The sequence below is a fragment of the Epinephelus moara genome, chromosome 20, assembly GCF_006386435.1.
Source record: "Epinephelus moara isolate mb chromosome 20, YSFRI_EMoa_1.0, whole genome shotgun sequence".
NCBI classification, from domain to species: Eukaryota; Metazoa; Chordata; class Actinopteri; order Perciformes; family Serranidae; genus Epinephelus; species Epinephelus moara.
This window is the reverse complement of record NC_065525.1, coordinates 27,968,704-27,980,552: the sequence shown is the minus strand read 5'-3', so window position 1 is coordinate 27,980,552 and position 11,849 is coordinate 27,968,704. Positions and strand designations below refer to the sequence as shown.

Here is an 11,849-nt window from a genome sequence, read left to right as displayed (position 1 = left end):
TGATGTGGTCGTGCTTCTTGGTTTTGGTTAAAAGCCTCGTGAGTGAGTTCTGAACAATCTGAAGTTGTTGCAAGGTTTTTTGATTAAGAAAGGAATAAAGGCTGTTGCAATAATCAAGACACGGAGAGATAAAAGCATGTGCAACAGTTTCTGTATCTCTAAAAGTTAAAAAAGATCTTAAATGAATAGAATGAATGGAAAGAGGGCATCAGTGCTGCATTGCCCATCGCCAACTCTGACATTCCTATAGAAGACAATCAAACTAACTTTGTCACTGATGCTCACTTGTGTCACATTCAGTTCGGACACAGTGTTAGAGCAAATAAATCATAAACAAATAAAGTAATCTCTTCAAGTAATCTATTTTTAAAGATAGTGACAGCATTCAGAATACCACCACTTTAAACTGTAACTAGCGAAATACGGTGACACGTACTTTGTGTTTTAAATACAATTCTATAAGATACTGGGAGCCAGTGTAGGTCATGTAAAACAGGAGTTACGTGGTCTCTCTTTTGAGTTTTTGTTAAAACCCTGGCAGCAGCATTGTGAATGGTCTGCAGTTTTGCAATGGCGGTTTTAGGTAAGCCAGTGTATAGAGCATTACACTAGTCAAGACGACTGGAAAGCATGGATAAACTTCTCAGCATATTGCCGGCTCAGTGGAGATCGTACCTTAGCTATATTGCGTAAATGATGAAATGCAGTTTTTGTTAACGAATTAAAATGAACTTTAAAATTGAGATCACAATAAAAAATGACTCCGAGGTCGTGTCTGTGTGACCAGATGGACGTAGAACTACCTCTAGAGCCAGGATTCTTTGTACTGAGAGACACTCCAGAGGATAGAGACACTAAAAACCAGACGTATCTGCTTGGGGTGCTGCTGTTGATTGCAAAAAAAAAAAAAGATATGCATATAAGAATAGGTTATTTGGGTGCCTGTGTCTGTGTTGCCTCTGTATATTATATGATCAAGATAGGTTTTAATGCAAAGCTTACATTTGTTATGTGATACACCATATTTGTTTGTTCTCTGACATATGCATGACTACATTTGATTGAATTTGAAGATAGAATCAAGTGCAAAAAATAGCCAACAGAGACATGTATAATGAATATAGCTAGTTATTTTTTATTATTAATTAACTATAGCTAGTTATTTTTATTGCTTTTTTATTTTTTAATTGATTTTAGGATCAATCTGCCAATTGTGCCCCACAGAGGCTGACATTTGGTGATGTCTGACCTTTCCACCGCTGCATAAACAAGGTTGTGTTGGTGACAATGTGCTATGATAATAGCACCCTTACTGTCTAGTTTATCATTACTAGTATTCTGAATCTGAATCTGACTTACAACGTCCTCACAGATAAGCTGGTTGAAGAAGCAAGTGCAAACACCAACGTCACCGCATCACTTTTTGCGAGCAGGAAACGTCAGTGTCTTTGATATCCAGGGATCGTGAAGGGGAAAGTTTCATTGTGATTCTGTTGACAAGAGATAGAAAGCCAGGGGAACTCAGGAAATGAGCTGAAGGGGGCTTTGATTGCAACCAATAGCATCCTGTGTCCTTATTAGCACGCCTCGGTTACGTGGTTGCAAACAGGTCGGGCCTTGGAATCAAAGGAGAGGGGACGTGAGGCTGTGCACGCATTCTCCATCCCTTCATTATCCCCCCTGCTCACCAAGCAACACAACATGTACTACACCAGTGTCAGGGCCGTTTTACACACTCAAGAGGGCTTAAGTTAGATGATCCAGCCTTGACAAAATCCTGGATAGATCAGTCCATGTCTTGGGGCATGACCCATGAATACTTCTTAGTGAAACATGTATCCTTGAGATAACATTCTGCTCCTGTAAAATGACAGACTGTTTTCCATCATTAGAGGGCAGCTCAGTCCCTTTAACTGCCTTTTGATCCCACTTGATCACAGGTTAAAGCCTTTTTGTATTTGTTTATTTCCTCCAAAATCCCCTGATGAATCTCATTTTCAGCATCAAAACATGAACTTCCTGTGTATGTCGTGAAAATGAGTGTTACGTTATCCCCAGGTTACATAAGGACTTGTACCAGATGTGAATTTTCACACAAATGTGAGAAAAAATAGAGCACATTTTACTGTGGGGCAAAATGTCAGGTCATTTAAAAGAACAGTGAGTTGTGTGGGCAGAGGTAAACGGGGAAAAGAAGTACCTGACATCCAGCATCAGCGTCAGACAGACCTGACATGCCTAAGCGCCACTGATGTGTATAAAACACCAGCCACACGTGGAGCGGCATACTGTGGTGTGCGCATGAAGTCAGATCATATCAAGCTGCTGTGAAGACTGGCAGACTGACAATGAAGTTTGGCAGGGCAGCAGGAAACATCTGGGCTTCAGCCTTATCTCTGTGACGTGACACGCCCCGGAGCGAGGCCTGAAGACAGAGCACCCAGTAAAGTGCAAGTCACTGGCCACAAGCAATCTTCAAAGGCCAAGCATGATTACATCTACATCACTCCAGCCATTTACAGCACAAACAGCACATGACTCGCACATTAAGGCACCGGCCACCTATGTGCATCACAAGTCTAGTCAAGGTTCAGATCGTGTCCGCAGATCACAGGATTAAAGACAGGGGTTTTTTTCCCATAGGGTGATCTCTGTCCCTCAGGCGCTCTGACCATCTCGGGATTTCCATTAGAAAGAGTGTTCTACATATCAATCCAAGCTTTAATTAAAAAGCTGCTATATTCACAGAGCCTTCGTAAGCTTGCTGGAAATGCGCAGGTTGTCCTGCTCTTCTCCATGAGTGGGCGAAATGCTGCATTTGGAAACCAAATGAGATCATTGTTGCCAGGCTCGAGCCTTTCATCTAATTTTATTGTCGTTACCGAGTGACTGTCACCCTCTGGTAAACACTTGATGTTGTCATCAGCATTAGTACCATTACTCATATGCTTGGAAGGGTGACTCAATGCCCAGTCAATATTGTTTCCTCTTATACTGAAATGTACATTTTCTTCATATAAAAAACAGGAACAAATAATAGTAAATACTGTGATGGATGCATTTAATGCTTAAATCATTAACACGCAAACAGCTTTGCGAATTTTTTGGTGGTAAATGGCTTTAATGCTAAGACTGATACGTTTAGAAAGAGGTTTTATACAGCTAAAAACAATGTACTCATCAAAAATGTATAATTACATAGTATATATTTACATTTAAAAAGCACAATATTGCAGTGAAATCTGCATTGTTTCAGTGTTTTAGTCATTTTTAAATGAAGGAAAAACTGGTTACATGTGCTCTTTTTTTATGTGTTATAACTACACTAAATGTGCAATATTCACAAATATCCTATGTGTAGTTTTTACCTTGTACACTAATTTATTGTTTATTATTATTTATTATTGTGTGGATTGGACGCTTGAATGTATAGAGAATGTGGCTTATAGCTGTCTGCACCTTACAGGACTCCTTATTTCGTTGTGTTTCTTAATAATCCAAAAAAACACCCTGATTCTGATGTTATCTTTGGATGCCAGTTTGTAACCTTCGTACAAATTGCTCTGAAAATCAAAGCTGACTTGGATGAGTAAAGTGACATAACAGGCTGATTAGTGATGTTTTGTGCCTAGATTTTTAAAATGTTTTTGTCTAAGGCAAAATGTACCTTTAATATAATATGCAACACAGATAATACACTCCAGTAGGACTCCACAGAATGAAACTGATGAATGATTTATATTCAAAGTGCAGGACTGAAGTGAAACCTTTTCTACATTGTACATGGGAATGTGTATAAGTGACCATTTTGGCTCAAAGTTATGGAAGTCCTGGGTCGTTCATCCCTCTGACTCAGGGGTGTCAAACATACAGCCCGGGGGTCAGAACCGGCCCGCCAAAGGGTCCAATCCTGCCCACTGGATGTTTTTTTTTTTAACTAATAGTGATGCACTTGTTAAGGTTAAGAGGTGCCAGGTTTCATGAGCAAGTTTAACAGTGAGTAGCTTTCTTCATGTAAAATGCTGCTTCAGAGGCTTTTTCATTCCGACAAGAATACAGTTCTTTCCTTTCTTCAGTTTAGTTTGGTGACGTCAGGATTACTACACAGCAGTGGAAATGTATGGAAAAATGTCCACAATATTATCATATGTAACATGATATCACCATCTAATTTTTCTATAAAATTAATCAGTTATCATCAATACGGGTATGCTGTGACACCAGCTACTTATTTTTATTTATCTCCTATTTTCCCCAAGTTATGTAAAACGTGTCTGGCTGCTTTGTACTAACCCTTTCTAAAATTCTAACAAAAACTTAAATGCTAAAAATGCTTTCTGTCAATGAGGGGATTTCCTGCTGATTGCCGAGATGATGATGATGATGGTGATGATAATGATGATACAGTAAAAGCTTCGAAGCACAAACTCTTAAAGAAATCTTTTTATTAAAAGACTGTAAATTATTTAATACAAAAATATAATTCACAGAACAATAAAAAACATGTTCAAGTGTGGCCCAAAATATGAGAAAAAGGGAAGGAGAAAAAAAAGATACTGTTTTTGTTACACAGTCCGCCACTCGTGATGGTGTGATATCCTTGTCGAGTCTTTCCGATGGAAACCAAATAGCAGGACTTGAAGCAGGATCTTCGGAGGGGAAATGGAGGCTGCTATAAAAAGCAGCGGTGACAGCGTGGATGAGTGCTGAACACTGATCTGCTGGACGCCTCAAACAGGAAACTGTTTTCTCACCACGTCTGCCAGTTGGGGATCAGACTCTGACAGCATGGACTGCAGGTGCTGAAACTACACAAGGGGAAGAAGGGCAGGGTGGAAACATAATGTTTATTTTCCACTGGAGCTGCTGGCAGTCCATCACACGTCTAACGCTGACACTAACTCTAAAATAAATCCTAAACCCTTTCATTAAACAATGGAACGACGGGCAGTGGTTTGCACAGGATTAGGCTATTAAAGAAAAGGCTGGAGAAAATTCAGGGTGTGATTATCTCAATAAATCTATTGTCACTGAGTCTACAATGTTTTAATAAACTTCTGTGATGTTTTAAAGTAGCTTATTTTGTCTAAAAAAAATTTTTAAAAAAAGAAAGAAAAAATGCTTAAAACTAACAAAACCTGCAACATTTAGGAAGCTGTAACCAACCATCTCATATTATATCTCATATTAACCCTATTAACTCTTTGAAAGCTGAGGAAATTGGCTTGATTTGTTTTAAAAACATGGGAAGAGGGCAACGAGCAATGGAAGAAGAAATGACCCAAAAAAATTGCAAGAAATTAGTAAAAAGAGAACAATGAAAGCAAGAAAATTAGTAGAAAGAAAATCAAACAAACAAGGAAATTACTTGGAAAGAGTGCTTAAAAACGATGATAATTCTGTAACATAATTTTAAAATTTAATAATTATAAATACGTTTTTCCCTATCTTTTTTTTTTTTTTTTTTTTTACAATTTGTGGGACGTTGCTTACCAGGTTGCTCATTGCCTTTTTTTCCATGTTTTTTGAAAGAAATTGCACCAATTTGCTCAGGGTTCAAAGGTTTAAATACTTGAGAAAGGCGTCAGAAAGCAGCGCAAGAAAAGTGATGTTGCTCCAGGTTTCAAAGGGTTAAAGGGATTTAATTATTTGTAGACACACTATTTCTTGTCAACTGACCGGTTTTTAACAGTAATAACAATTAAATGTATAATTTGGTATTAGATTCAAAGGTTAAGCTTTTATGTGGGGACTGTAAGGATTTTACAATGAACTTTAATTTTAAAGCAGCTACAAACTGGTAATGAAATAGTTTCAATTTGATACTAAAGCCCTGATATGACCTACAAAAACAAACCAGACCATCAGTTAAAATATTAGCTATTTCTATGTAGGACTTCTAATGTCTGTCCCTGCGTCTGATTTCTACTGAACGATTCACAGCACTACTGCATTCGTCCACAGAAGCTGCCATCATCAACACAAAATTAAAGTTCCTTCTAGCTGTTTTAAAGTTTAAAAAACAGCAGACTGGATGATTCTAGTTGCTCCATCTTTAAATGTAATACATATCTGAGTATATTTAAACCATTTTGGATAAACACTTACTGAAGTCTTAAAGTTGGGAACCAAACTTCTAGCAGCAGTGAGACACGTCTTCTCTGTAAGGTAACCTTTCTTCACTAGATCGGCCACAGCGTCCTACAGAGAGCAAAAACCAGAACAATCACTTCAGTGGCCTTTCAAAGTGAAAAGAAAGCTCTGTAAGGCCCTGATAGCACAGAAAACATTTAGCAGCTGGAGACCGCTTTTTGTAATTGTTTTTAATGAGAATAAAGCTTTTCACTCGCTGTTTTTGCGCTCCAGGTGCCTGGCGTTTTTGCCAGTGCTCCAAACTTCTCGACTCAAAAAAACTTCAACTCAGAGTCCCAGAGTCATCCTAAAATATGCCTGAAAACGTCCATTATCAAGACGAAGCTCCTGGACCAACTGGTGGTACTCTCAGCAATCCACCCTCTTTGTTAGGGTCTCATGTACCCACACAGATCGACGTTTCTTTGTGCCCTACAAACTATTTGCTGATAGCCTCTCGCCCTCAACCTGAGCTAGACCAGGTACCCTCTGCCTGAAAATTTTAGTAACACGCTACTAATTACTGTGGAAAAAAATGGTAAATGGATTACACAGGAAGGTTAGTGTAAGGACGTGATGGGGTGGTTGCCTGGCAACTATAAAAAGGCGCAACAAGCGTTTTCTTTACAAGTGGCATTCACTTACAAAAAAAGGGCAGTGCGGTGCACCTCATGTTTTGCAACCTGCAAAATGCTTTCTGTGTGACCGGGGCCTAAACAATCTGATCCTACAGGAAAGCGTTCTTTTGGTTGCATTACTTTGGGAATTTGAATGCAGATGTCAGCTAGAAACTCAGTTGTGATCTCTGCTAGCATCTGGAGCTGTTCATCTTTTGTGTCTTCTTTGCTGGTGCTGTCGTCTTTGCCCTCGCTGTGGTACTGAAGCACCCGCAGAATGGTTCCAATCAGGGGAACACCTGGAGGCAGAAGACAAACGTATTTGCACAAAACACATCAAATCATTAATGAGAAATGGGCATATTGACATTTTTTTTGCATAATGCAACTATGTATAAAAAAGCCTTAACTGTCCCCAGTCTTAATCCTTCGGGTCAGCATATAAAAATACTTACATACAATAAAATTGCATCGTTTTGAAATACCAGAAATCATACGGCTAACACTACATTAACATTCAGTGTACATGCATTATAAAAAGGCAGATCTTAAATCAGATGTCATTCTGTTGCAAAACTAACTTGTGTCACTTTTGCTGCTCCACTGATCCTGGCATCTATAAAGAGCCTGCAGCACAGCAAAGGCCTGAACCAAAATGCTCTTCTGCTCCTGCAGGACAACTGGAAGATCTGTTGGCTGGCAGAGGTCCTCGCACAAAACGTCACAGACAAAGTCCCACACTGCTTTCCCGGGTCCATCAGGGGCAGCTGGAAGACACAGTCAAACAACATCTGGCTGCTTCAGTCTTCTATTAGATTTCACTGCGTTAACAACTATGGTAAACATCTTTAACTTCTGTAATGATGTGCCAGCAGCTGAACTGAATATAAACTGTGTGGACTGCTCTTACCAAAAGTCTGAATGCCCTCATCTACAGTGGTGAGGAGCTGGAGGGCATGAAGGTAAACCTCTAAGCCATTTGGACTCTCTGATCTGTGAAAGCGATGTAATACTGGTGAATACTGAGGGTCGAATAAATCATCAACATGAGTACCATGTATTTAGTTTGAATTCCACTATATCAGAATAACAATAAATACCAGATTGTTTTACAGATGTCAATAATATCAACAAATATACCAGTGCATTGCATCAACTTAAGATTATAGATATACAAATATGAAAAAGAGTGACTGGAGGATTTTTATTAAGACTAGAGAAAATGTTAATTTAGGTTTTGGCCATAATACACCTGCAGTTTATAATCACTAATCCGTGGATCTGTTGCTTTATATGGAAAACATTTTAATTCCCATTCAAAGTAAATCTTATCATGCAAACATTCTCCTGAATGTCAATTTCAGATTCCCACCTGAGCTGCTTGGCTGCCTCAAGAAGACATGAGGCCACATCCAGACGGCTTTCACCATCCTCCGCCTCCTCTTCCTCCTCACTTGGTTGAGCTATGATCCAACTCTTCATCAGCTCTTCATCAAGGTCAAACAGTTTGTCCACCAGCTCTCCAGTCTTCTCAAGCAGGTCAGCTGCAACACACACAGGGTATTACTTATAATAACTATTGTAAACAGCAGGTGCCCAGTGGAGTGTTCTTGTAAACAAACAGTTTATGTTTTCATTTAGTTTAACCCACCAAAAAGGCACTGTGTCTGTCCTTAAAGTCTACCAAATGTGTTGAATGCATTTCCCCAAAATCATTTTCAAAGCTTATTCAATAGTATTTACATTTTTTAATCCAGCATTGTTGACATCCAGTGCTACAGAGGTCAAAGCTCCACAGGGAACCTCTAAGATGACCAGCTTACAGGGACTTTGACTCAGGGTGCCTTTACACGGGTTTGGTACGGTTAAACCAATATCAGGAGTGTTTGCCTGTCAAATACAGTGTAATGGGCTGATGTGAAAGCTGTCAAGTGAACCCTAAAGACCAAACAACTGAAAAGTGACCGTCTGAAAAGCTGGATCTCACCTTTGTCAAACAGATGAACACAGAACACGTCACGAGCTAATTAAAAAGAGATAAAGAGTAAAAGCACAGTACTGTTGGTAGAACTGCACATGATGAACAAGAGGTTGGTGCGCACAGACGTCTGCTGTCGCATTCGCTGAAGCCACAGGGAGCAGACATCTTTCTGAGAGACACAGGTCAGCAGCAATCTGCGAACATCATCAGAAAAGATAAATACTTCTCCCTCAGTCTCTCTGTCTTACACATCTGCAGAAAATGCAAACGTCACCTGCTTGTTTCCAGAAGGGTAGGAGGATCTGTATCTCCAAGAAGAAGCAACAGCACCTCACTGTGGGCACACAGGGAGTAGCATTCATTAGAATGAATCACAAGAGTGTAAAACTTTAATTAAAGAACAACAAAAGATGATGACGTTTACCCACCCTAAGTCTTCATTTTGGCTAAGAGTCACACAAGTGTCAGGAAAACAAGCAATGTTCCCGAGGATGCCCACACAAATTTCCTAGAGAAGCAAAAATAAAAAAAGACTTGTCATTGAAATTCTCAAAGCCAAGAAATATAGCATAAAAATTGAATAAATAGGATAATACTATGACACAGAATGTATGAACTGGAGGCGATTTCACTCACGGTGAGACGTGGACAACGAGATTTGGCTATCACACCAAGAAGGATATCTGTAGCTTTGAATTCCTGCAGAAAACCAGCCACATCCTGCACACAGTTGGTAGATAATCAGTAATTAGTAAATGTTTAAACATGAAAACATTCCGCCATTCACTTCTCACTGCAACATACACTCAGCTGCAGGTTTATTACGCAAATCTAACAATAACTGCCCAGCAATCCAGCAATAAATCCTCCCATCATGAAGGCTATGATGTTTGTTTTCCCTGAAGTCATTGCAGAGAAGTGTTGATTCAACTCAATGGTCATTTTGGAGGGAGGAAGTATTTTGTGGTAATGTTGAGCTGTATTAATTTTACTGAGAGGTGTTGCAGTTATATTGTCCCCATATTTATAACAATGAGAACAGGTAAAACAACAGTAACACCTGTCAGTATAATGCAATAAAGTTTAACTACATCCTCTAATGATCATAAAATTCAGCAGAATGCACATTTTAATTTTAGTATTTTTTTTTTTTTTTTTACAATGCAACTTAAATCCATGTAATACATTTTGATACATGTCTTTTTATATTAGGTTGTAGTTGCTCTTACAAATACAACATAACATAACAGAACACAAATTCTCCTTTACCAGGGAAAAGACAGTAGAACAGGGTGGCAAATAAAACCCTGACCAGTCCAAGAATGTAAAGCCTTTGGTGTACTGATAAAGAACTCTACCTTATCCATTGCCATATCCCAGACTCTACATAGATTTTCCTCATCGTCATCAGGGAGCTCCATCTGACCTTCAGAGTCCACCTCTGCATGCTCTTTGACCATCTGAGAGACACAACCAGTTTTACAGACATGAGGAAATGTTAGGTACATTAGAGAGCATGCAGCCAAGAGCGACAGTAAAGATGATCCAATCAGTTGAATAGAAACTGGAAGATTTTTCATTCCAGCTATTGGCTGACTGGGAAAGGCTATTTTTGAAAAGGTCAAGAAAATAAATGCAACTTAATTACAGCCAACCTACATGGATGAGACGAGTCAGGGTACTGAAAAGCCAGTGCTTGCTGTAAACAGTGTCTCCAATGGCGTCCAAATCTCCGTCATCCTCTCCATCGGCTGCATCTGGGGGTGGTGATGGGTTACGGTCCATTACAGGAGACTGTGTTCCAGTTGGAGATGAGGATCTCTCAGTCTCAACTTCCTCAGCACCATCAACATTACAGTCTGGGAAAAAACAGTGGCATGAACTACAGATACCATGAGTTTTGGTCATTTTGTTTCTACAATAGTTCAGGTGGAATCAGACCATCAGTAAGATGGACTGCTTTATTGGATGTACAGGATTTGGGCATCAATATCATGTTCACTGGACAAGCAAAAACAAAACCAATCTGGTCTGTGTCACGGTTACACTCAGTTGCCAGTTTATAATGCACACATACTTAAAACTAGTGCAGCTCTCAAGAAGCAACTGTTTTAGAGCTGTGTTGACTCAACTTCATTGTCATTTTGGAGGCTGTAATGTGTAGTGGGGTTAAATTACATAGCCTTATTTTGAGGAATATTAATATATTGTCCACCGCATTTCCTTTATATCAATATATGTCAACGAAATACGTTGTATTTCTGCGCAATGGTAAACCGGTGTGTCTGGTAAAAAGACAAGCTGTATCATGACATGTTACTCTGAATAGGAAGCTTGGCTCCGTTACATACGAGCTAACTTGAAATAAAGACGTCTGTCATTTTAGCATTCGTTAGGCTCCTAATATCTTTAAACATACTCAACTTCAGCTGAATATTAAACACCCTCCGTTAGCTTACAGCAGCGATGTTGTCACCAACTACTTAACATTAGCTAAGTTAGCAGAAGCAAATCCAGTTACTAACGGTGGGTTTTTATCTAGCTGACATACTCTTAAACAGCATTGTTACATGTTGACTCACCCATAGTGACCGCCTTTTTACATAAAAAAACTACCTGGTAAATGTTAAATGTAATATTATCGCATTTTAACGTTACACTCTCCAGTCGACATTTCAAACAGCCTCCATTTACTACTAGTACCTGGATGCGCATGCGTGGATGTTGTACACACTGCGCGTTCTTCTTCTTGTTGTGGACCAATCTCAAGTCAAAGTGTATGTCGCCACCTGCAGGCCGCAGAGGGAACCACAGGCAAAAGTATGTTACAGCAGGTGTACAGTATCATATAAAAGTTTGGGCACCCATGGACAAAATTTCGTTTACTCTGAATAGTTAATAAGTAGAAGACGAACTGATCTCCAAAATTTAAGAAAGATGAACGATGATTTTCTGCATTTTAAGCAAGATAGATTTTTTAAAACAATTTTAGAGTGATAAAAGGAAAGGAGCACCATGCAAAAGTTTGAGCTCTCAGACAACTTTTTACCAGGGTCTCCGACCTTAATTAGCCTGTTAGAGCTATGGCTAATTCACGATCATCATCAAGAAAGGCCATG

The 11,849-nt window shown here is 39.2% G+C and overlaps 1 protein-coding gene across 1 annotated transcript; it reads right to left on the bottom strand.

Moving 5' to 3' along the window:
* Positions 1 to 4,428: 4,428 nt before the first annotated feature.
* Positions 4,429 to 11,447, bottom strand: saal1 (serum amyloid A-like 1). The gene is made up of 13 exons (XM_050074344.1): positions 11,313 to 11,447; positions 10,390 to 10,589; positions 10,089 to 10,190; positions 9,367 to 9,450; positions 9,159 to 9,238; positions 9,005 to 9,064; positions 8,809 to 8,924; positions 8,122 to 8,293; positions 7,660 to 7,742; positions 7,331 to 7,516; positions 6,891 to 7,048; positions 6,109 to 6,201; positions 4,429 to 4,808 (listed from the first exon to the last, which is right to left on the bottom strand). The coding sequence occupies exons 1-13, from the start codon at positions 11,443 to 11,445 to the stop codon at positions 4,731 to 4,733; spliced, it is 1,545 nt and encodes a 514-aa protein (XP_049930301.1). The 5' UTR covers positions 11,446 to 11,447; the 3' UTR covers positions 4,429 to 4,730.
* Between the last annotated feature and the right edge of the window lie 402 nt (positions 11,448 to 11,849).